This window comes from Bombus fervidus, chromosome 3, assembly GCF_041682495.2.
Source record: "Bombus fervidus isolate BK054 chromosome 3, iyBomFerv1, whole genome shotgun sequence".
In the NCBI taxonomy this organism is placed as follows: Eukaryota; Metazoa; Arthropoda; class Insecta; order Hymenoptera; family Apidae; genus Bombus; species Bombus fervidus.
The window spans coordinates 4,236,265-4,262,637 of NC_091519.1; the positions used below are offsets into that span (position 1 = coordinate 4,236,265).

The 26,373-nt window shown below is 32.8% G+C and overlaps 3 protein-coding genes and 2 long non-coding RNA genes across 8 annotated transcripts; 3 read left to right on the plus strand and 2 right to left on the minus strand.

The window, feature by feature from the left end:
* Positions 1 to 1,172: 1,172 nt before the first annotated feature.
* Positions 1,173 to 8,730, minus strand: LOC139985316 (succinate dehydrogenase [ubiquinone] flavoprotein subunit, mitochondrial). Of its 2 annotated transcripts, none has more exons than XM_071999679.1 (11): positions 8,579 to 8,727; positions 7,601 to 7,825; positions 7,106 to 7,392; positions 6,616 to 6,754; positions 6,368 to 6,536; positions 4,768 to 4,963; positions 4,493 to 4,690; positions 3,004 to 3,198; positions 2,296 to 2,439; positions 2,096 to 2,206; positions 1,173 to 1,667 (listed from the first exon to the last, which is right to left on the minus strand). In XM_071999679.1, exons 2-11 carry the CDS (start codon positions 7,701 to 7,703, stop codon positions 1,581 to 1,583), a joined length of 1,629 nt encoding a protein of 542 aa, XP_071855780.1. In that variant the 5' UTR covers positions 7,704 to 7,825; positions 8,579 to 8,727; the 3' UTR covers positions 1,173 to 1,580. The 2 variants fall into 2 exon arrangements, 1 of the variants encoding a protein (XP_071855780.1); XR_011799388.1 differs by having other exon boundaries at positions 1,641 to 1,667; positions 3,000 to 3,198; positions 8,579 to 8,730.
* Positions 3,123 to 4,641, plus strand: LOC139985327 (uncharacterized). Its single transcript, XR_011799392.1, has 2 exons — positions 3,123 to 3,210; positions 4,433 to 4,641. It is a non-coding gene; the product is annotated as an uncharacterized lncRNA (long non-coding RNA).
* A 379-nt stretch (positions 8,731 to 9,109) lies between the features above and the next one.
* On the minus strand, positions 9,110 to 22,903 carry LOC139985321 (uncharacterized). The gene is made up of 9 exons (XM_071999693.1): positions 22,645 to 22,903; positions 20,839 to 21,175; positions 18,673 to 18,953; positions 17,545 to 17,951; positions 17,159 to 17,236; positions 13,917 to 16,928; positions 13,508 to 13,591; positions 11,390 to 12,346; positions 9,110 to 10,913 (listed from the first exon to the last, which is right to left on the minus strand). Exons 2-9 carry the CDS (start codon positions 20,966 to 20,968, stop codon positions 10,700 to 10,702), a joined length of 5,163 nt encoding a protein of 1,720 aa, XP_071855794.1. The 5' UTR covers positions 20,969 to 21,175; positions 22,645 to 22,903; the 3' UTR covers positions 9,110 to 10,699.
* Positions 11,534 to 13,896, plus strand: LOC139985326 (uncharacterized). Its single transcript, XR_011799391.1, has 2 exons — positions 11,534 to 11,667; positions 12,168 to 13,896. It is a non-coding gene; the product is annotated as an uncharacterized lncRNA (long non-coding RNA).
* Positions 22,904 to 23,907: 1,004 nt separating the features above from the next.
* Positions 23,908 to 25,893, plus strand: LOC139985318 (enoyl-CoA hydratase domain-containing protein 3, mitochondrial). 3 transcript variants are annotated; one of them, XM_071999686.1, is made up of 7 exons: positions 23,908 to 24,073; positions 24,404 to 24,490; positions 24,677 to 24,850; positions 24,946 to 25,133; positions 25,265 to 25,296; positions 25,354 to 25,425; positions 25,506 to 25,893. In XM_071999686.1, the coding sequence occupies exons 1-7, from the start codon at positions 24,032 to 24,034 to the stop codon at positions 25,733 to 25,735; spliced, it is 825 nt and encodes a 274-aa protein (XP_071855787.1). In that variant the 5' UTR covers positions 23,908 to 24,031; the 3' UTR covers positions 25,736 to 25,893. The 3 variants fall into 3 exon arrangements, with proteins under 3 accessions (XP_071855787.1, XP_071855786.1, XP_071855788.1); XM_071999685.1 differs by having other exon boundaries at positions 23,915 to 24,073; positions 25,265 to 25,425; XM_071999687.1 differs by having other exon boundaries at positions 23,927 to 24,073; positions 24,276 to 24,490; positions 25,265 to 25,425.
* Positions 25,894 to 26,373: the final 480 nt, after the last annotated feature.

Below are 26,373 nucleotides of genomic sequence, written 5' to 3' on the forward strand. Positions count from 1 at the left end.
GACAATAGAGAGGTAAATCTATTCATATTTGTATATAGTCGTTGTTTTTTTAAATTTAAATTTGGCCATTGATTTTACTTGGTGAAACACCGATCATACCAATTTGATTTCGAAATGTACACGTGTACTACGATGTTTCAGAAATCTTCAGAATCTATAATTGTTTGTGTTTCGAATTCCACAGCCATTGATTTCGTAAAAATTCTCATGCTTTATGAGGTTGTTAACACAGCTGCTAACGGTGCCTATGCTTAACCGAGCTTTATTTCCTGTAGTACGGGGGGAAAGAAAAAAAAATGAGAAAGATTTGTTGTACTCCGGGGTTAGCGGTACAGCGCATGTTTCGTTTCCCTATTGGTTGATTCTTTGTAGGCTCGTCTCTATATATATAGGTAAATCTTACATCGTATGGTGGGGTGTCACATGGTGTCACACATACAGGCACCTTAGTCAGATGTTACCGATACAATAGCTGATCAAGTGTTGGTAGGTGTAAGAATGAAGTAGTATGGTTTACGAAACAAATTAGCTTACACTGACTCATATATAGCTAGTGTAAGTATTCATTGTTCACGTTTAAATGTATATGAGTTCTACAGATACGATCTATTCGTTACATTTTTTAAGTTTTCAATAAAAAACGTTATTATATAAATATGTTAAACGTATAAAATGTTATGTGTACGTGTAATAAAAAATGAATACTTTCTTTTATATTATTACATTTTATTATTACATCTTATATCCGATACAATCAAACAATAAAATTATTTGATATGTTTTCGACTAAACTTTTGCATGCAGATAAGCTTTGTCCTTCGTTGTTTCTGATCAGTTATATTTTTCTAATTGTTCCGAACATTTTATCTTATATTTATTTATAGAAAAATAAGAATTTTAAACAACATACACTTTAGATTCATTGGACATTGTTTTTTAAATTCAGAGTCATTTGTATCGAACACAGCTTTTTATTTTGTAAATAGTCAAGAAATAAAACGTAATTACTTCAAGAACAATTCTGAAAAATATAATTTAAGGAGATGTTCTTTGAATATTAAATTCTGAATGAAAAATAAAATAGATCGATGTAAGTAGCTCTGTTATTTACTTTAATTTCTCTTTGCCGAAAATATTCGAGGGCAACGGTAGCTAATTTTTAATCGTGTTACAATGTCCGATAGTGGTCGTAAACAATGCGAAGAATGGCTTTCACTCTGGCAGGAGAACGATTCCTCGTCATTAAGTGATACGTTTCGTTAATTGATTATGCAAAACAAGGTGACAGACAGGTCCGTGCCTCCGGTTGGAATTAATTACAGTAATCGATTCGACACAGTGAACGAAAGTTGTATAAAATATTATACAAAAGCCACGTTCAAACAACAAAATCTGCAGGTTTGTTGTTTTAGTGATTTCAAGATATAAACATGGCTCATATCTGGATTATTAATCATGTCAATACAAAGAATGTTGATAATATTAGTAATATTATTAGCCATGTTAATTTAGAAAAAAAAAGGGAAAAATCAGGCGAAAAAAGAGAAAGGGAAGAATCGTAATGGGATTTAATGATCGTATTAATATACTCGAATCGATGGAGGAACATGTCGAGCTTCTGTTTCGTCCAGTGTCGTGTCGATAACAGGACGATAAGAAATGCTGATCTGTAAAGGTGTAAACATTTCTGATATTTCAATTGATAAGAAGAATACACAATTGTCATATTATGTAATCTCGCAAGTTTAAATATAATTGGCGATAAAGTTTCAAAATTCGGTTCAAATGCAGTTACACTTTTATATTTCATTTTTAATTTAGAAATAAAATTTCAAACATTTATTATTTAATTTTATTTAATCATGATCGAAAAATCATTTAATAAAGATCATTGCGCCCTCGCTATAATATAATAATAAGAATATAATATTAATAATAAATCAATAATATAAAGTAAACACGTTGACTATAAAAAGCTAAAGTTATCAATAAATAAAATAATTCTGTCGAAAAAAGTGTACCATCGAGGCGTTAACATGTATTGATATGTCGTGAAATAAGTGATAAAGGAAAATAGGAAATCCCGATAACTTACCGATCCATCTGGTCGGGACCATGTGAGTGTGTGTTTGCGCCAATGCTCAGCATATGATCGTTTCTTCTGACCTTCAAGCGGTTTCGAGTAGTCGTATTCATCGATTCGTTCCTACAAATATAATTTTCGTTCGATTTCGTCGTGAATATTAGCCAGCTGTAGATCGAATTAAACATTAGATTAAACAAAGATATAAATACTTTGAAATCATCCCGAGCATGAGACCCTCGAGACTCTTTCCTGTTTTCGGCCGCGTAAACGATGTGCATACAAACCAACATCATGTTTTGTAATTCTATAGCTTCTACCAGCTCTGTGTTCCAGATTAAAGATTGGTCTTGAACCTGAAACAATTCGAACATGTTATAAGTTTCAATTCTTTCTAATTCTTGACACGTATTAATTATCAGAAAATTTCTTTTATTCCTGATATATATTAATTTATGTCCAGTAAATGTTCTTTTTTAATCTCTTCTAAAAATAAAATTCAAATTATAATATTGAGGATCGAAAATTGATCCCATTTATTGTTGAAAATACTCAGCCATTAACACTTAACCATTGCTACGTTCGTAATGCACAATGCCTTATCTGTTCCTGACTCCTACTTACATCGTATCAAACACAAACCAAACCTATTGTTATTTTATATTTTCGGTATAATGTCTTAATAAATTATTTACGAGGCTGTGTTTACATAACTCTATGTAGCAGATCGGCGAGGCTGCCTCGCACTATTTATATATAGCTTAATATTTTTTTCTTTCTTCTGTTCATGTCGACATCGTCTGATGAGAAAAACTTGAGACAGTATATCGTATGACGGATAAAACAGATTAAATGTCGAGAAGCTAAATACCTTATAACTCAATCTTGCATAAATGCAACATTTCGATTAATTCACCTACACATATATCCGGCAAGTCGCAGGTAAAGAGTCGCGTCATCTCACGACATCCTCGTTGTAATACATCGCAGGTTCTGAACACCGAGCAATACTTGTGCATAGTTTGCTGCATCTCTTCTCGCAGCTCGGCGATAGGAATACAACCTTTTGCATAACGAGTCGCGTCGAAGCGGCAAATAGACTCCTCCCCAACAATCTGTACACATACGTAAGTATGTAATTGAGTATAGTTATAAGAGAAAAAATAACAATAGAATGCTAATAATAGCCAGTATTTTATTTCATTATTTGATTCGAAGCTTCAATTACGTTTGCGTTTTATTATTGAAAGATGAATGAGGAATTATGAATAAAAATTGGTTAAATCTGTCAGTATAAATGATTTTAATATAAACGTAGATCGTTGGTATTTCAAACTTTTCAGTGACAACATCGAACTTTAAAATTTAATTCAGATAGAGAATTATTATGTACGTAAAGACGTCACATACACGTAAATGAGAATAGTTGTCTATAATTAACAGAGGAAAAATCACAATAGGATATTAATAATAACCTTCGATTCGAGTTTCACTATTCAGAGTTGAATGTTTTTATTGCAGGATGATAAATAAGAGGTTATGAATGAAAGTTAATTGAATTAAAATGCCCTAATGTGTTCTTTGTGTATTTAATATACAACTTGAAGGTTTACAGTCGAATAATTTGAGATATTTCTAATCAGAATAAATAATTTTGCTTATTTAATAGAATGAAATAAAAATATACAATATATATTACAAAATTAAAAAAAATATTGTAAAATTAAATGAAATAAATTCGACATTTTAAATGTCATTGCTATTTTACACACACACACACACACAAACAAATTTAACAATTGATTGTAAGTCCTTCTTAATATTTTGCCGTTAAAATATAATATACTTCTAATATAACATATTAATAATATACTGCTAATATAATTCTAATTAGACATTGAATTTCATTGCTTCATACGGTGAACGACGTATGTATAGGTTATCGGTGAGACTACAAAATAAAATAAGATTACAAAAAAGAGCAGATTTAATTTCTTTTTTACCTTTAAAAGTAATGAATTATAATTGGGGTAATCTTTAGTACTTTATGTTTAAAAATTAATAATTATTATTATTATATATAAACCAACCATCTGTGAAATATTTATGTTATTAGTATTTTACTTTTGTCTGAGATAACAGATCTTAAAATCGAAGCATTTACGTATTTAAATAAGATTACCGATGAGTATTTTATATACAGAATGGATGTATTATAATACAAATAGCCATAGCATATTGTACAATTTTTGTAAGTATCTTCTTCAATTATGAAAGCAGTATAAACGGGTCCCACTAAAAAACTATGTGAATTTACAATACACAAAGGAACATAATTTTGTATTCCAGAACTCATTAAGTATTCCGTGCCACGTATAACGAACCATCAAAAATAAATTGTGCTCTTACGGATGGTAAGTCCTCGTGACGTTCTCCAGGCCTGGTCATACAGTCGATCTGATCGGAGATTGCCTTGCCAAAAACGACTAACTCCAGAAGGCTATTGGCGCCTAACCGATTGGCTCCATGGACAGACACGCACGCGGTTTCGCCTGCTGCCCAGAGTCCTTCGATCACGCTATCTTCCTCGTTTTCTCGCGTCAGAACCTTGTGGGCAGAGTTACCAACCAGTGATTCATGCTTCGTGCGTAGTTAGTTTAGCGAAGGGCGTTCTAACTACTCACCTGTGCTCGCCAGTTCGTGGGTATGCCGCCCATATTGTAGTGCACTGTGGGAATGATAGGTATCGGTTCTTTTTCTACATTCACGCCGCTGAAGACCCAGGCTAAGTGCGAAATCCCTGGTAGTCGCGTGCGTATTATTTCTATTGGCAAGTGATGTAGTTGCAAAAATACATGGTCTTTCTTCGGACCTACACCTCTGGAATGGAATAAATTTCATGGAAGTCACAAGGATACAGTAATTTTGTGCTAATAGAAGATGATCTTTATGTGTTCAATTTTGTGAGTTAGGTTCGTTTGGATAATGTAGGAGTTGACTTTCATAGGATCGTTATTAAAGTACAAATATGGAAAGTATAAATTGTATATATCGATATAAGTTATTTATATATTTATATAATATTATATAATCTATATCAAAGATATAATTATATAAATAAATAAATATATGTATATAGATTTATATGTAAATTATTTATACGTATGTTTCTTAAGATATTTAGATACATGAATATCATTGAATTTCTTACAAATCATCTTACATAATAAATATACAAAGTGTTACAATTTTTTATCAAGGAAACTGGAGGTTATCTCAGAGATTAGAACTTTGTGTCGGACTTATGATGTAATAAAACTTTTCCATCTTTCATGTGCTAGTATATAAATGTTATATAAATAGATAATTTAATGTACCTACAGAGTATTAGATAATTTAATATGTCTACAGTAGTAAGTCTTCTTTCTCGTTCAATAGTTTTACCAAAGGTCAATATAGAAATCTCTTTTAAATTCTGATAAATGAGAGAGAAGATATAAGAAAATAGACATAACGGGACTGGGTAAAAACAAATCTGTGTTCATAAAGTAACGGCGCCGGAGAGCACCGAAGAGTATGGTATGTCTCGTTATACAATACAACTCCATTTATCTTGACCAGCTCACCAAAAGTATATTTGTGAAGAATCAAGTTCACTTTAATATTTCAAAAGTTGAAACTTATGATATTAAGCGATAAAAGTCGGGGATGTATATCACATTTTAATTGAATTTGACAGTGCGTATTTCTATTAAATGTATCGTAATTATTGCATATTAAATTATTTTCTTTTATTCGTACAATCTTGAGACTTCTCACTTGTGGTATGTATTACTTTAAACATTCCACCTATAGTTAGAGTTTATATTAGGTCGTCCGGAAAGTTTCTTTCGTTTTATATGGAAATAATGGAAGGACAACATCTTTCGTTTTATATTATTTTATCGAATTACGTATGATCCATTTTGTTCTATCAAAATAAAGATCACAACGTTCGACAGATTAGGTTTCATGTTTGTATAAAGATACGTTGTTGTAAAAGACGTGTCTGCAAAAGAAAGACACTTTTCGGACAACCTAATATAATCGGGGTTCACTGATTTTCCCCACTACCAGTGAATTCCAAGTAATAGGAGTTCACGTCCAGGTAAAAGTTTAATTTCGAAGTTTAATCATAAGTTAATCTTTAAGTGTAATAAGTAAAATTCAAATAAATGGAGTTTTATTGTCGAGTATGGTCGCGAAAGTGTTAAACATATTCATAGAATTTCCTATATGCTTCACCTTCCTTCGAATATTTCCATTGTTATTGCTCTGGATACGATATCGCGAGACGCGAGGTCTTTCGCGTTCGGCGCGTATCGTTCCATGAAGAATTCTCCTTGGGAATTGAGTAGTTTCCCGCCTTCTCCACGGCTACCTTCTGTTATCAAAATGCCGCTGCCGTATATTCCTGGCGGAAAAATCGACTGGTTAAACGGGGGAAGCTTTTGCCCTCGCGGATTCTGTTTTCCTTTTTGCTACGCAAATACCGGTTGGATGAAACTGGATGAACTCCATATCTTCAAGGGGCAATCCTGCTCTGGAGGCCATCGCCATACCATCTCCGGTGCATACATGTGCCGCGGTGCAGGACAGGTAACATCTTCCTGCTCCTCCTGTAGCTAATACCTGGAAAAGGTGTCAGCTTGTTTATCGCCTCGATATTTAATGCTCATGTTTAACGACCCGTCATGTTTAACGCCATTCCCTGGTTTCATGGGATAACATGGTAACATGATGCTAAGGATATCGTGTCTGAAATTTTTCAAAAGCGAAAACCACGATGAAATGTGGCATGCATGGGATATATATATATATTTAGTAAACAATTTGCAAAGTGTTTTCTTTCTTCGTTTCTTTTACTTATTTTATCAAAAAATATAATTTCAATGCATACGATGTTATAAAATTAAAAGAACCCCTTTGTATACCGTCATGCAGCAAATATTTGAATTCTATTAATCAAAGATCAATGTTTACTGTATGATGAGCCCTGAAGCGATGCAGAAGTCCGGTTTCTAGTTCCCATGCTAAAACTCCCTTGCAGCATCGTCCGTACATAAGAAGATCGAGGGCAAAGTACTCGACGTAATAATGGACGTCGTAACGGAGGCTCTGCCCATATAAAGTGTGTAGTATTGCGTGACCGGTTCTATCCGCGGCGGCACAAGTTCTGTGAGCTTGACCACCTTTTCCAAACTTTAACGATTGTCCACCAAATGCGCGTTGATAGATTTTTCCATCGTCCGTACGGCTAAAGGGACAACCTAAAATATGTAAATTTTGATACTGCTAATAGTTTAAAAATAAGACTCATATAATTTCATATAATTGATTATAAGCTTTTACACTACAATTTAATTCTCAAATATGAGAGACTTTCAAATATGATTCACTTGTATTAACTTTTTCTTATTTTATTCCTTATTTATCTTATTTTATCAAAGAAGCTATATTTGGTACTTAAAAAATTACCATAATTTTCGAGTTCATAAACTGCTCGAGGTGCTTCTCTTGTTAGGAAATGTATCGCATCCTGATCTCCTAGCCAGTCAGATCCTTTAACGGTATCATACATATGGTAAAGCCAATTATCCTCCTTTTCATTGATAGCAGCATTTACTCCACCTTGAGCGGCGACAGTGTGAGATCTTGTGGGAAATAATTTTGTGACCACTGCCACGCGGTAACCCTTACTCCCTTAGTACGAAAGCACGAAAACAAGATCGTTGAGCATTGATAATTAAAGAATAATGAATTTCCTAACTTTATGTGGTAGATTAATGGCAGATAATAAACATCATATATAGTAAATTCATTAAACTAATATGTACAATGTTTAATACGTTCAAACTAGTGTGATCCACTGGTGGGCCGCAACTTGCACTTCTATTTGGCGGCGTGGATCACCGGTGGGTCACGCCATATTTTTATCGTCGCGCGGCATGACCCGCCAATGATTCACGCCATTTACGTTTCCAATTTTAATTTATAAAAATGTTATTTAACCAAAACTGTAAATAAAATATAAATGTTATTGGAGAAGGTGAGTACGAAAAAGTATGTCGGCTTGAACGTGTTACGTAAACAAACTTCTTGGATTCGAAATAGAAATTTTGTAAGTTAGCTAACTATTTAAAATGATCTGACTGATCGGCGGGCCGGTGACCCACGCTGCTAGATGGAAGTGCAGATTGTGGCCCACCGGTGAATCACATCAGTTAAATCTCATTTACATGATTTATGAATTAAAAAATAGTTTATATTTTTAATTTCCCTCTCAAGTTGATTTCAAGTTGAAATTATGCGATGCATGTGCAACAAAATGCATAATTACTTTTTTAACCTAACTTAGAAGATAATAGCTTTTTTTTACTGTAGATTATGAGATGGGTAATATATTATTTTAATTTAATTCTCGAGTTATATGGAATGTGTTTGTAATTAAATTACCTAAGCCAAAAGCCGCTCTCAACCCTGCACCACCCGCGCCCACGATCACAACATCGTAACAATGATCTATTAGGGGATAATCCTGCAAGCAGTATTTGAAACATTAAAATGTCAATTATTCGCGGACATACATTTTGAAAACAACAAATAACAAATTTTATTAGAAAATCTTTACGTTACTACTTTCCGTTCCACATTTGGCTTTTTCACCTGGACTGACGTTTACGTGAAAATATCTACTAGTTTTTCTGTTCAAGTATTCAGATCGTGAACCAAACCGCTACAAAAAACCGAAACATAAAAATCAAGGCACTTTAAAAAATTAGTTTTCTAATAATTGTTACTGCTTACAAAAAATCGTGGCAAACAGTTCACAGATCGCAACATTATTTCTGGAAGTTTGTGTGCAGCATGAAGTATAATTACACATAAACAAGCTGCTATGTTTGTTCGTCATTTGATAAAAGAAGCAAAATATTTAATCATGACTATTTTCAGAATGTAAAACTCATAGATAGATACAGTACTAGATCTTGTACAAGCATAACTTTATTGCACTTGCAAAAATACAGTTCAAAACATAGATAATTTGTTATAGTATTATTAGGACAATGTACATTTAGTTCGGTATGGATTTCTCTGTCAATCGGTTCATGACTTTATATATATGTCTGTATATTTTGGTAGAATTTTTTTTTTTAATGTTCTCTTTCCTTCTTCAATGCTCTTTGAATACGGATGATAACGACGAATCACTCTTAGTAGTATATTGGCGCTATTTCGGCAGATGTGTAACAACTACTCTCGTTTTTTTCCATTTTTCCTTTCTACGAAGAAAGTTTTTCGACTTCTTAAAGTTAAGTTTTTAGACTTATTAAAAGCGCTGCCCGTGCGTTTCGCTACCCACCCGTAATTTATTACTCTTAGTGACGATTAATCGTTGTTATTTGAGCGCGAAATTGTACCAGCAACTGAACTATTACTAATAAATACTCTTAAACTTACGCTACAATTATTTCGTTACACACACATATATAAAATACATTATTTGAATAAATGTCTGATTTATTTTTGTCCGCCTTGATTCGTTGTGCTCACTTTTATATAAAAAGTTCATAAAAAAATTACTAGGAGGTAAATGCTGGGAGAAGGTGGAAGAAGACGGTTTTCAATATATCGCCTACTTAAAAACGTACAGTTGAAAGTAAAAAGCAAGAACGATTAATGAGTATCAAACAATGAACAAGGTAACCCAGAGTACAAAGAACAAAGTACATAATTGTTATATTATAAAATTATAATTTTCGTCCTGTCATGTACTTGCAGTTCAACAAAAAACAAATGCAAAGTTTCCTTTTAATAATGCGCATAAATGCTCGTCCATTTTTTGATGTGAAACAACGAAAATCATAATTTCACATATTTGTTACAAAGAATATAATCTACGATGAAGCAATTGTATTATATGTAACTGTCATTTTATATTCTTATTTGATTTGCATACATATACGCGCGAATAATGTTTGAAATAGAACAAGTTTGAGTTTTACAATCGCAGGACGTTGAATCCAAATTAACTGACCATTTAAAATCTAATTCTCGTGTTAACTAAGATAATAATGGCGAGTCCTTTAAATTGATATTACTCGATGACAGAGATGCAATTACTATCCAACAATTCTGCAATTATTTATATTCGGTTCTATCTTCTGCAATTTATTTTCGTTTTTCTTATTCGTTAATACTTGAAAATTTAACATTTCTAGATTTTTTTCTGTAAATTTCACAATGACCGAAAACCAGTAACTAGAGCACATAAGTATATAGGTTTAACTCTAAACTGCAAGAATAAAAAATCTTCTTTTCTCTAATGGTTTCACGAATATTTAAGATAGTTCTTCTTTCAATTCCTTTGTGCCGATACTTTATCCTTCGTGCTTCGAGTACCTGCTTATTACGATTGTTTATATATACGTTTGAATCGGTTTTTCATATGCAATTTTAAACTACAGTCCTTTTTGTTTAAAAAGCTTTTGCAATCGATTCGAGGCTAGAACAATTTACTCTGAGTCGATTCTTTGTGCTTCAAAGTTGTTTTTAACGGTCGATCAGCCGAGTGCTTCAGAGCACGAGCCTTTTGATACCGCATTCGCAACAAAACTTGGCAGTTTCCGGGAATTTGAAACCACATCGGTGACAATATTTGGACATCTTGCATTTGGTCATGTTCGTGACTCCATCGTTGTCTTGACGATTGTTCCTCAACAAATCCTCATCGAAGCATCCGACCACATCGTTAGTGCTGCGTCCATGATGCGAATATTTGCGATTTAAACTAGGAGGAAGAAATTGAATGGGGTTTTAGGCATGCAGGAGATTACATGGTACCGGCGAAAATTACAGCAAATTACGGCAAATTATGGCACGTTATAGCAAATTACACACATAATCCAAAATATACTCTAGAATATAAAAATTGACTTGGAAAATATTTAAAGCTTTGAAATGTATTATTGTAATGCAGAGCAAGCGGATAATTGTTAAGTAAAAAATATGCATACCTATAATATAAACCGATTTGAGCAATAACATCGATTAAAATATGAGTATGAACGAAGAACTATGGGCTAAATATTTTTAATATTTCTAAAAAGACGCGGAATATATGTATACAAAATTGTACCGTACAGGCATACATAAACGCGCGCCCGCGCGCGTGTATGTGTCATGTACACATACAATAGAATAATAAGATAAGAATTTTCTCGAATATTTTATACATACTATATCACTAAACAATCGCATATTAACCTGCTGTAAGCGGAATCGGCGCTCATTTTATTGTAATCTTGTCTTTTGTAGCTCTCGGGCGAAGATAGTTCCTCATCGCTAATCTGTCCATTGCGTTGTCTGCCGTGAACAGGGCTACATACGGATAAGGAATCACTTTTCATGAAGGATTTCAAGGAGGGGAAGGAACTATTTTCATTCTCGAACGAGGTCATCAATTCGTCGAACACAGAATTCGATCGTTTGATGTCCACATCGGAAGATATTATAGAGCTAAGGCTCAAATTACTGCTTGAAAGGTTCGTATAATTATTATTCCTGCTATTTAGACTGTTATTTGACGACTTGTAGGTATCGCTATTTTTATGAAACGATCTTTTTTCGTGAGAATTATTCGAATTTTTTCGATCCGGGGTAGTTTTAGATGCGGAGGAGGATCGAACGGAAACAGAGCGATTAACATTAGGCCGAATAACTTTTGTTGAGACATTGTCAAGAATTTTATGAACTTTTTCCGAGTTATCAACAAAACTTCTATTACCACAATTTGTAGCGTCGATTACTTCACCGCCTAAAGCTTTCGATTTATCGATAATTATCCGTCTACCTAACTCTCTAACGGGAGATTTCTTTTCTAGCTTCGTTTTACAAATCGAACCTTTGAATTCCTTGTTCTCTTTGAGATCTTTGAGAAAAGCTTCTTGTGATAACGAGTTAGTCTCGGTGGAATCGCTCGAGAAATCTGACGCGAGATCGTCGAATTCCGATGGAGGAGCTATCAAGGACGATCGTTTTTCAGGACTCGAAAGAGACGGCTGACAAGGATATTTGACGAAAGCTGAGGAATGAGAAAGAGGAAAAGAGGAATCTTGGTTTTGTTCGATCGGCGGAATGTCCGTCACGGATTGTTCGCTGGTATCCGACAGCAGGTCATTCATCTGCTGCTCTGCTAGTAAGAAAGGATCGTAATCCCTGCCGCTGAAAGCACAATTAGCGATTTAATGTCATCCCTATTGCACTAGGAGACGTTTCTTTCGGGAACATATCGTTTTTTAATTATTAATAGTTTTGTGATTGTTGCATTGATTATCTAAATTGAAATATTAATATAATTTCGCAGGAATATTTCTGATACAGAAAATGAAATTTACATATAGAGCTTACATAAAACTATGTATCAAAATTTCAAACAGTTACCCGTCGATTTTCATAAATAGATGTCTTCGTAAGTAATTAAAAAATGTGTAAATAAATAAAATTAAAAATTTAAGGAATCATAATCTATAGTCTACCTATAGTCAATAATAAGTTTAAATTCAATTTGTATACCAATAATATTAAGTAAAACATTATATAACATAAATTTATTTACAATGTTCGTATCGAAGTATATAATAGAACTATAACCATTCTTTTTAATATATATTAAGTAATTTTAAGATTATTTTTTGTGATGTATTTTATAGAACTCTAGCAATACGTAAGATAGAAATGTTCAAGAAAGCATTTACTGTACAAAAGATCTCAAACAAAAAAAGACGTCTTACGTTGTAGAACCAATGCAGTGAGTAATATAAAATCTTATTTCATAGAGAATATCGCGTATACGTACGTAAATATATACACGGAATAAATTGAAAATAGCTGCTTCAAATATAATACATGTGCCATGATAAAATTTAAAACGAGGATATTAGCAGTAAACGGAAATTCATCGAAAAATCTATCATCTCTTTTTCATGCTCACATTGATCCGGAGTGTATCGAATTTTTCAGATTTCCTATTTTAGAAAGCAATCAACGAATGCCAAGGTCGATAATGCGCCTGTGGAACGATAACGATATGTACACAAAACATCAGAGAAGCATTTCAGCCTGGAATAAACATGCAAAGCATGTTCTTTAACCAATTTTCAAAGTAAATCTTTGTATAATGTGATAGTTAAACTCATGTGGAGTCACACATGCGATACAATATACATTAAAGAAAGTGCCAAAATTAAATTTGAACAATCAACGATATCATAATAAGAATTGGTTTGAAGCTGTCGTTTCGACAAAATGAGCTAACTTGATGACAATTCTGCGAGAAATGAGAAATTTGTCTTGGCAATGTTTGTTTATCCTGCTGGGACTTACGTTCTACCGCTAAGTACGAGATTAAAATCCGGTCTCCTGCGCACATAATTGCTCCATACGGGACGTAATGGCAGTTTTATATTCCTATAATATTGTACGTGTATTACGAAACCTAAATACGGTATAAAATTGATGTTTTCATTTCGTAACGGTGAATGAAAATTGATATTTTCAATTTGTAATAAATTACGTTACAAATGACAACATCGATAACATATTATTAAATTGTTTATCTACGAAATATATATTTAGATAAATATTTCCAATTCAACTTAATATTTATTTTAAAGTAAATTTATAAAACTACTTTACTAGGAGCGGAATTGATTACTGTCGTCGTATTATAAAGATTTGTTCTATAAAGGACTAATGAATATCCTGAAAAATAATCTAACAAGCCTATTCCTACCTGTGATATAAGGAAGAGTTACTGGGAACAGATGGGAAAATGCGAAATTTTGGGTCTCTCTTAAGAAACCTGCTCGCCTCCTGATGCGGTGGATCGAGATTGATCAATCTATTCTTCGAAGCTTTCGACGCCTTCTCCCAATACGTTTGATTATCGATTTTCTCCTTTTCGTAGCACTTCTTTTTCATTATCATACAGCCCTTAATCTCCGGCAATATTCTAAATCTGATACTTCTATTTCTCGTACCAATTTCCTCAATCGTTTCCACTTCAACAGATTCGACTTGCTTCACATCCGTGAGATCTACCGCATCGACGGATGATGCTAAACTATCGCTGCTTTCATTCAAAATACTCATATTTTCTACCTCGATCGTTTTCGGTCGATGTGATTTCAAGGCTGCCGATCGATTTATTAACGAGTCATGCAATCGAACTCGCTGACTTAATCTGAAGCAAGATTCTGACAAAACTATCGATCGTAAACTGCGGGAATTCTGCTTGGTTCTATCGTTTTTGTCACAGACAGATTTGAAGTTATTTATATTATCTTGTACACGACGTTCGATGCTATTATCACTATCGCAATCGAAATCTTTGACCGAGCAATTTTTGTAGATTTCTTGCACTTCTTCGCTCATGACATCTTTTTTCACGACAGATTTCTCGAATATATTCGACTTATTCTTTGAATTATTATTATCTTCAATAACAGTATATTCTCTCTTATAACAACAATCATCTTTTTTCAGGTTTGTACCGAAATGACTCGCCAAAGATTCAGTTAGATTGCAATTATAATTACTTTCGCTAAACTTTATTCTACTTTGTGCTTCCGAAGGCTCTTCCATAAGATCATTTGCTAGAACATTCGTATTTAACAATGTATCGCAAACTTGACTCTCAGAATGTAAGGAGTTTTCATGAATATTAACAGAAGCTTCGCCAACATTGTTCTCGCATTTGAAATTTAGAGAAACTTCCGCCGGACAGTTACAAATATTTATTTGATTCGCAATTTCTTCTTTGTGCACTTTTGGAAATTCTATTTGCTCTTCTTTCTGCACTGGCGATGTAACGTTCAAGAAGCTTTCTCCTTTCTTTTTTAACAAGGAACACATATCTCTTGACAAAATTTTTCTCTCTCTTTGTACTATCGGAGACGAAATTGTTGAGGAACCTTCTATATTTTTATTACATTCGTTATGTCTATTGTTAGAGGGACTAACTGCAAAATTAATCTTTTCCGATTTACCAACCTTACCGCGAGACGAATGCCTTGAGTTTAAAGAATTTGAATGTCCGCTTTCAACCCGATATAACATCTCAGATCCTGTTTGCGTGTCAATTTCCACTTTCCATTCAGAATTTTCTGGTAGTAGGCATAATTCTTTCTTAAAATTTTCGTAATCCTCGCATTTGAATTCCGAATAATTCTCAATGTTCATAAATGGTGTGCTCGATCTAGTTGGTTGTAACATAACGTCTGTATCAAGTGGATCAGTTTCCATTTCTACCCAATTTGTTTCAGAATTATGAAACGCATCGTTATTAATATTCTCATTTCTTGTAGAATATTCACATTGACTTTGTACCGATTGAATTGAATTTTTTGTATCAATATCAAGTTCATCATTATCATTGTCGGCAATTTTAATATATTTTCGTTTATTCCATTCATTATTTGGTTGATCATTATGTAACATTAATTGAGTTACCTCTTGATTTGCTTCCTGCATATTACTATTAGTAATATTTTTATTTTTTTCAGGTTCACTTATCTCGCAGATGTCTGCAAATTGTCCATAGGAAATAGAAGATAGCAAATTTTCTTCAAATGAAGGCAGTATGTTTCCTTTTATATTTCCTTCTATCGCACCAACGTTTTCATTTGCATGTATAGTTTGTAAATTTTTGCAATCTAATAGTCCTGTTCCTTTTACTATAGGTACATTGGCATTCAATGCGTGAATATCGTTATTTTCACACAAATTATTTTGTGAACGCATAACTTTGAAATTATTACAAGAATTCTCCGCATTATCTTCAAAATTATCTTGCGCAAAAGAATCAGCAGAAGTGGTCGGTTTTAGTTGCTTCTTCTCTAAAATTCTATCCCTCGATGATTTAAAACTTTCGGAAGGCGATATTGCATCTGAGGTTTCGAAAGAAAAATTATCTTCTTGAGATCGCATTTTATTCATCATTCCTTCATCTTTTATTACGGAATGCTTTGACGTATTTGTTTTAAGAGTTTCCAGTTTTAAATTCCTACAAGGGTTTTTAGAATCGTTTATTGTGTTTGCTTCTTCAGAGACAACGGAATTAATCGAAGATGTATAAATGTGACTCATTCTATCCAAATCTCCTAAACAGAATTCCACACGAGGACTATGTCTTACTGGTTTCCATTTTTTACTCCTCGTAATATGCATGTCGTCAGTTTTATCACTCGTTGGCAAATCTTTAAACGAATACGTTTGATTCAACGTTGTTGACGCAGTCGACCGATTCATGTTTTCCACATTCACACTTAATGCAAATTCGACATTTTCCATTTGCTTTTCGTTCAAAGATAAATCCTCGATGCTTTCTTTCAGATCTTTCGCTTGATTTGTTTCCACAAGCTGTTTCCATGTTATCAACTGATTTTCTCTATATATGATGCATGACTTCACAGTGACACCCATAATGTCGTCGTTAATCGAAATATCGTTTAATTTTGGATTGCCTTGACTTCTAGCTGAAACGATGTTCGCTTTCAATGATCTAGCAGAATGTAATGATTGATGCCTCTCGTCTTGTTTAGTTTTCTGGCTCGTGGTTTTATCTTGTCTCACTATTCCTTGTGTCTTTTTCGATTGTTTGCTGTACGATCTTGGCAAGGGGACACTGTTGCACTCCTCGAAACTTTCTTTCTTATGTTTTAAGGGCGGAACAGGGAGGTGAGAGGTTCTTTTAACAGGGGGAGCAGGTCGAAAGGTAACCGGTCCGGCCTCGTCTTCCAGTGGTCTGAGGATGAGGAAACAGGATCAAGGATGTGTGCCTGACATCAGGAGAAGGTCATCAGGCTTTATCAATATCTGATGCATGCTGTCGCTTAAATATTTCTGATTAAAAACAACCTTGTCCCTTTTCCTTCTCCTCATGCACGCTACTAACATGTACTTAAATTAAGCTCCATGTATATATTTCCTAAGACGCCCATTGATTGTGGTTATGTATATTCAAAGGCAACATACCTATTTATACGATCTATCAATCGCGACTTCATTGGAACTGTAGGGCTGGATGATTCTCTCGTTTGACTAAGACGTCTGCTGTAATTGTAAAAGTAATTTAGTCAAATTAGAGTATATGTATGTATAGATATTGTTTGAGAAGTTCGTTTCATTAAAAAAGCGAAGTTTTGATTTTTGGAAGATGTCATTGAATGTATAAGGTGAAAGATAGTTAAGGCGTAGATTTTATCACTGAATTTATCACTGAATTTATATGTACTCCAGTCACATGAACCAATTTATGATAGGGTAACTTCATTTATAATAGGCTCGAGGCTCAAATAAATGAATTTCAACTGTATGCGAAAAAGTATTCGCTTTTTCCCGAAAAAAGTCAAGCAACTTACACGACAGTCGATTTCTGTTTAACGGGGTTGTCTTTGGTTTTGTTGCAACTCGGTGCTGATGCGCTCTCTTTGGCTTTATTATTAGGTGCCAGTGTCGGGAACATTTTGTTGCCGGAACTCAGGGTGGTCGTTGAGCCTGTAGAATATTTCTCGCGGGTTGCTTGTCGACGACTCTTCAACACTGGAGCTCGATATTTCATCCTTGCTTCAAGACGTTCCTTGGCGATGTTCGTCGCAGGGCTGACCGGCGCCCGTGTAATTCTTTCCTTGCACCAGGCCACGTGTCTGTCGTATGCCTTGACGCCAAAATGCCGGTTACAGGTAGGACACATGCCCTGTTCGTTAGCGCGTGTTGGCGCGTTTGATATGATCGCTGTGCCACACTGTTTCTGCATCGTAGAATCTGCCTAAAAATATATTGCAGCACTGTTTCAAATCCTACAATATGCAAAGAGATTTTATATATTCAAATTTATAGCTTATATATATCTTATATAATAATTATTACTACACAGCAATAGATACCCAGATGAAAATTAAATCAGCAATAATTATATTACGATTTAACAACAAAGCAGCAAAGCAGATATAAGCAAATTATAATTTTATAAAGCACTTCGCGAAGAGAATTCATTGCATGCACGAACGCACTTGTATCATTCGTATCGTATGCATCTGGGTTAATTCTACCTGCAATTCTCACCTCCCCCTGCCAGCCTCACTAGTTACCTTCTCATTTCAATTCAACTGTGCAATCTTATATTACCCAATTATTCCGTTTACATATTATGTATAAATTTATCTTTTGAATCAAAGTCATAAATATACAAAATCATTTGTAACAATTGTGCAAATTATTTTTACTGATTGTTTCGTTTCATTAGGTTAATTATGAAATAATTATTTACTAATTTAGTAATTATTTCCTTTTAAAAACGCAAGTAACAATTTTTCTTAAACATACGATACGTTTTACATAATACATAAAGGTATGCATTTCAAGCTAATTTACTTATCTGATTTTAAAATGAAAATTAAAGCCCTTGACTTTTATTAATCCGGAGATTGAATATACACTTGTAAAATTTGATTGGTTTACGTTAATATATCAGAGGATTCAAGACTTACGATCTCGTTGCGTGCTGCGCGGATAGCCCGCAGAAAATCATCATGCGTTTGTTTCCAAGTGGATTTGGAATTTGAGAATTTATCATCCAGTGAACGTCGTTTCTTCTCTTGCTTGGGTAGAAACTCTGCCAACTCGGTGCCCTGGATTCTCTGTTTGGCTGAGTCGAAGGGCTTCCTCTTCTTGTTCGCGGATCGCTCGCAAATCTTCGAGTGCTTGTCCAACGACTGCGGCATAAAGGTCCGTGCGCAGATCGCGCACGGCAGAAGGATGGGCGGCACATCTGTGTCCATTTACCAAGAATTAATGGGCTGCTGCGATCCTCCTGTTCGACAGGCACACGAGATGCGTCCGTATATCGAGCAGAATGAATCAGAACGATCGAAACGTGTCAGCCAGCATTAGTGAGCCGATATCAATGTATCTTCAACAGTTCAACCTGATAATATTCTCATCTCTTTCAATCGAGGAATCCATGATTTCTGACTCAGACTGCGATAAATGGAAGTCATTCGAACGTGCACACATGAACGCGTCGAGAGATTAGTAATCTTAGTATTAATCGTTAAGTTAGAGCTTAAGTGAAGTCACTGAAATTTTACAAATTACAACGTTAATTTTAGCTTCAACGATTAAAGCTTTTTGAAACATTTATTTATATTTATAAGATTGAAATAAAGATTTATTTAAAAATCAGTAGCGCCGTACCACAATTAATTCTAACACAGTTAATATCACTCTGTACCAAAGGTTAATTCGTCAAACTTAAAGTCTCTGAAATTATTGTCCAAACTATTCGCTTCTCATAACTGATAATGTCCAAACTAATCACTTCAATACCCAGGGTCGCGATGGAACTATTAAGGCGAAAAACAGAAACACGTAGAGATCAAGCGCATATAAAAGTATCGATTCGATATCGAGCAAGATCGAATTCTATGAATCAATAGGTAATTGACGATCGAACAGATCGATTGTTTGCAGCGCACGCGTAGATAGCAGCCACCTGTGTGGTTCTTCTTTTGAACGACGTCCACGACAACAAAGACGAGGTGGAGGTGGATGAGGACGAGGTGTCGCCCTCGCAAGAACTACTCGCCCACGAACGATCAAGCTTCCTTTTTTGGTGTACCGAGTTACCGTTTGAGCATTATGAGTCTTGTGTTACGTTATGGACGAGAGCTGCAGCATGTTGCTCTCAGCGCGGCGATTCCTTCTTTCCCCGCTTTTTCGATCACTTCCATGACCACGTTAAATACCGTCCAACGTTTGCCTTTTCGAAGTATCACCTTCACGGACGAATTCATAATCCTGCCGACGCGTTATTCATCGATGATTAGCGACATATGGTTTTCATTCTCTTTATGCGGATCACTGCGATTTTTTTACATCGTACACCGATGATGGTACGAATCTTAAGAAATGTACGAGATAGATTTATAAGTGTATTTTTCTGAATCTGAGTTTTAAGATTTAAAAGGGCAATTTTATTTGCAATCATCATCGATAAATCTAATAAAGTATCCTCTCACATGTTTATTGCATCAGGAAAGATACTTTCTATTATTTGATTTTAAAATTACTTATTACTAAAATTAAGAATTCCAGATATTCACATTGTTACTTCAGGAAGAAATTATATCATCTTTCACTTGCAGATCACGTAACTAACAGTAAGGCGTAAAGTAATGAGCGAGCCATAAAACACAAGATAAGAATATTGGCATTCTCTTTCATTACCAACCGAGGAGATCTAATGAATTCCGCGTTATTTATAACACTATTTCCAGGAACGTTCGATCCTATCGTTTGTGATATAAGCATCAAGAGACAAGGATTATAATAAATTGCAAAAAACAAAAGAGATTACATAAACATGAAGAAACTAATATTAACTTCAATATATTCTAATTGGAATATCCTTTGTTTAACTAAACTATAAAAAAATCCTTTGACTGCAACGTTCATCACATGAAATATGAGCAAAGAAAAGAAAAAATATTAACGACGAATCAATAAAAACGTAATTTAAAATTAACAGTATGAAATTTGACTGTTAAGTTGTTAATTAGAAATGACACAATGGTTAGATCAGAGTAATCAAAGGCGAACGAAAAGCACTCACAAAAATTTGAGAGAATCTCCACTTTTCATCACATAAATCTCACCTGATTCACAGGATTGTTCGACTTGGACTATTTCTTTTAAGTTGATAAGTTGTTCTATCGTCGAACAGTGATCATAGGGCGGCCCTTGGTCCGCCCCTGCGATAGCTCCTCTCGAAATACAGCACAACATTGAAGAGCATGGAGATGCACCGACTGAGTCTTTCCATCGGCACGAGGCTGTTCTTGTACGCAACGTGTATCCGTGATCTCGTTCTCTTCTCTTGTTAAATGGAGTTTATTTTAGGTGTCACCGCGAGAAAGTCAGGAACGTTTGCTCCTTCCTTTAATAGCGATAGGATTGATACTCTCACTCTCACTTTACTCTCTCATTCTCACTCTATCGAGAAAATTAGTCGAGGTCAATTTCTAGATAACTTCTAGCTCTAAATTTTTTAATGTAGTAGGAGATAAGGACATATATGTACATATGTATACATTGTGTACACTTATTTTCTCTTGAATTCAAACGTAATATTAAAAAATGCAAATATAATGCCTCCATATGTGGAAATTACCTTTTTTAAGCCTTTTCAAATATTTTCTAATATTATCTTAAGTATATTTTGAACAAGTAAAAATATTAAAAAGAATTTAAAATAATTTAAAATAAGTAATTACAGAGGATAATCTTTTTTGGACTTAATAAATTCGTCTCTGAAGAGTTAAATAATTTTATGAAGTATCAAATACGAAGTTTCGAATAAACTGTAAATGTGATTTTATATACACGATGCCTCTTTGTCACCTAAGCCGTCACAACAGATTGTTTTGAAACATATAGCGAACATCTGTTCATTATGTAAGACGAATTATGTGGACTTTTTTTCCATTAAAAACCTACGAATAAGTTATGTATATATATATTTCTTTTTCTTTTTTACACTTAATCCCACTTTATTATATGAAAGCACTAATGATCTTTTAAGAACAAAATTCAAGGAGAATAAAACAATGTAATTGGCATTAAGTTGCCGACGAAATTTTAAAAAGTTTCGAATGTGAAATTGCTTTCATATTGTCGATAAAAGTTCAACAACTTGTGAAATGACTGCCTAGAGTTTACTCGCAAAGAAGTATCGGTTGCACACAAGTTCATGTTCTTAATTCATTTTACGAGTTTCAATTCCACTAAATATTGTGACCATGCAACATGGATCACGCTTAAATATAATGATTTAACATATCGATGTCATATATGTATACACGTAGATTTAATCAATACTGTTAGGAATACATTAAAGAAAGACACATACAAGTCCATGTATGTATACATTAGAATGAGTATTGATGTAAGAAACATTTCAATAATAGAATAACTTGAACAATATATGTACGTTCAAACAATTAATTGTATATACGTATCTAATTCGGAGAATAATAACAATGATAATCATTAATTATCTAACAAATCTAAATTATTTCTATAATAATAATGACAAATGCAACTAAAAGTATTTCGAAGGTTAAAGCAAAATTTTCTTTCGATAGAAACAGCAATAGAATTATTTTTAAAATTTCAAATAAATTTTCAAATAAGATTTCAAATAACCCAAAAATTAAAAATTCAAATTTTCATGTAAATTATTAAATAAAACCCAATGAATTAAACAATTTGCTGCAATTTTAATGAAAATAACTAGCAGATATATACAGTAATAAACATTATAGCAGTATTTCATGTTTATCATTTGTGTCATAAATATCACATACGTTACGTTCGATCGCAATTGTATCAAGATTGTATGTCGACTATTCATTCGTCAGGCATCAATCCGATTTCGTGTAAAATTCAAAATATGACCTCACCTTTTGCCACTTATTCAATTTTTCATTCGAAAGAAATCGATCTATTCGATCAAAGATCAGAGATCAATGCTAGCTCCTTTCTTTTCCGTTTATACATATGTACATCCGAACACCTTCGCGTTCGCGTGGTTCTCGTATACATATATTATTAGAAAACGGCTTCGGTTGCGAAACTGGAACCGGACGGAAGTGTAACACGAAGAAAAACTCACGCGGCAATCGCTGGGATCTCTCGACGCGTTATTTGTATCAGGTGAATTGCCATGACTTCGTAAATACTAACAGAGACTGTTTGACATATGCAAACTTACCCTCAACCTCCGCCATGTTAGTTGTTAGGGGAAACAATGATTGCCATGGTAACCGATGACAGGTTCTCTGACAGTTGGAGAGTTCAGAGGTTTGATGAAATTATTAGTGGATTGCATATAACATTGCTCCCCGTTTCGTCTGATTATTGATTTCCATTCTGATTTACATTCTGCAAGATTATTGAATAAAAACTTTTTGTTTGTTTGATTTATTTTTGTAGAAATTTTATCGAGTTCTTTTATCCAATTAATTTAATTTATCCAGTGTTCAAGTCTTAACAATATTTTTCTTATTATTATTATATACACGACTATTTTTTACTTTAAGAAATTCCTTTATAACGCTATTTATGGAAATATTTAATTAATTTGTATGACCTGTGCCCTATGTCTATAAAGTATGATTTATGCTCAAGGATTGCAACAACTTGCAATAATTATGTTATAATCAAAATTAAAAAAGTTACAACATAAGAATTAATAAAAATAAAAAAAAAAGGAATTCTGATATCGATAATGGTTGCCAGTAGAGAATTTTAATTATTTATAATGGTTTTCGTAACCAAACTATTTAAAAGTATGGTTATTTGCAACCAAAACACTATTTAATGTACCGTATAATTGGTTAATGTACCAATGTAACATCTCTTTTTTTTTTAATTTCTTTAAGATTTAGTTTGTTCATTATATTGCATTTAAGCAAATATGGTGTTGTCAATGATTTTTTATACAAACTTTAGATATATGTGTTACTTTTGGTACTAATTATACTTGCTATTGTTCTATAGTTCTATATAAACTGATATAAATGATCATATTATTCACATTTATTTATGTATTAAAGAGAAAATAATCTTTTTCCATTTGATTACTATTTAATATTTTATATTAATATAAAGAATGGCTTGCTAATTGTAAAATTGAGGATCGTCATTATCATTACTTTAGCTAAATCATGATTTACAGACAATCAGTATATGTCACAAGTTACATTTGCTTCCGAAAAGTTTCAAAAAACTAACAGAATTAATACTATTATTTTACAAAGAAATTAATATAAAAGGAATCAACGTAAAATGCTAAGATTTATAAAGAAAGATATTTTTATTTATTTTCAGGTATTTCATTTTCAAAATAAATTATATATATATGTATAAGTACATATTACCGTACGTAATGAAGGTTATATAACCTAATTCTAATAAATTATTTTCCATTTGCAATTTTATTGATAAAGATTTTAGTTATGTGTACGTTTTGGAACATATACATTAATATAACACAATTAAAGATAATGTCCAAAATTTTGGTTCCAAATAGATACAAATATATATATGTAGAGGCATTGATACCTATGAAGATTTACGGGATTACACGATTAGAATCTAGCGAGAATTGTGAAATTGCTTCAAATTGTTCCTTCTATTGTATGTATATGGATATTGCAGGTGGGAAGATCTAGTACGAGGACTTTTTCTATAAATAGAATGTTGTTTTCAGAAGAAAAATATCTAGAAATCAAGGAAGATAATGGAGTAAGAATATATTACATTTGCAAAGCTAGTACCAATAAATTTCCTATTTCCCACAGATATTAATTTTAGATCTACAGTAAAAAATATATTATTAACTATTAACATATTAATTTAATTATCATTTACTAAGTATCAATAATATTATAAATATACTATTAAACTATATTTTCTTCTTTTTGCAATTAGGTAAAGACATTGATATTAAATCATCCAGAATCTCGTAATTCTTTATCTTTGAATATGTTAAAGTCTTTATTAATAAACATAAAAAAGGATGAAGATAATAAAAATCTTCGATCCATAGTTATTAAATCTGGATTGGAAAGAGTATTTTCTGCTGGACACAACTTAAAAGAATTGGTTTGTAGATGGATCATGAAATACTAGTAGTAGAAGTCTTTTTAATGTAAGAATTTACATTCATTGTAGAGAAATGATTGGCTTGCATTGTTTAGACTGGTAACAATGAGAAACTTCACAAGGAAATCTTCGAAACATGCTCAGAGTTGATGCGAACAATTACTCAAAGTCCTGTTCCTATAATTGTTGCTGTAGATGGTATAGCAACTGCAGCTGGTTGTCAATTGGTTACTGCATGTGATATTGCTATTTGCACTGAACAAAGTTCATTTGCTACACCAGGGTATATACATTCTGTATACTAGATATAAATTTAAATATAAATACAAATTTACTTTTACGTATAAATGTGTTATACATATTCTTAATGAATTCTTACAGTTTAAATAATACTTATTTACCACTAAATTTTAGAGCCAATCTTGGAATATTTTGTTCTACACCAGGTATTCCCTTAGTTCGAAATGTACCCAAGAAGATAGCAATGTACATGCTATTTACAGGTTTTAGCATTAGTGGCAAAGAAGCATACGAAGCAGGACTTGTGAGTAAAGTTGTACAAAATGATAAATTTGGTACGTTGAAATTTCATTTAACAAAATAATTAATTGAAATGCTACTAACTCTAGAATATTTTATCTTGTTCCCTATTTAGAAGAAGAAATTGAGAAGATTACTACATCTATAAATATGAAAAGCCGTTCCATTATTCATATTGGAAAAACATTTTTGTATGAACAATTAGATCTTGATATGTCAACTGCATATTTCTTAGGAACTGAAAAGATGATAAATAGTTTAAAAATGAAAGATGCTCAAGAAGGAATCAAAAGTTTCATTGAAAAACGAAAACCTATTTGGAGTCATGATTATGAGAAAAATTAATATAGGTTGGTGTATATATATATGAAATATCTAATATAAATTCCTAATAATGGAAAAATTTTTATTATTTTTATAGAAAATGTTATAAATATGATTACTTCTATTGTATTTTTATATTAAATCATCTGACATAATAAAATTTATTATGTTCTTTGTTAGTTTTCCACAGTCAATTATTAAAATTATGTTATTGTAATTGACTTAACTTTTGCCCACTGAAGAATTGGTTCAACTTGTTGGAACTATTCAAAAGTGTCGTTTTTATAGCGATAAGATGGAGAACACAACAAAAAACAAAACAAAAGGAATTTTTAACCTTACATGACAGTAAAATTCACTTACAATGTATCATCAATTTATGTTCAAATTTAAAACAAATTTCATGCAAAAGTTCATGTAAAAAATACGTGAATATAATTATTGAAATATATTTAAATATTTATATTTTAAAATTGCACTAGAAATTTTGGATGGATGAAAAACCAAACTTATTTTATTAAAATATGAATGAACCTTTTACGAAAGAGATTTGTTTTTAACATTTTACAAATCTATGTCGGAAAATGAAATGTTTAATTTTCTTCCATTTTCGTTATCAATTGCATAAGTCTTCTTTTTAAGATTAAAAGTTTATATAA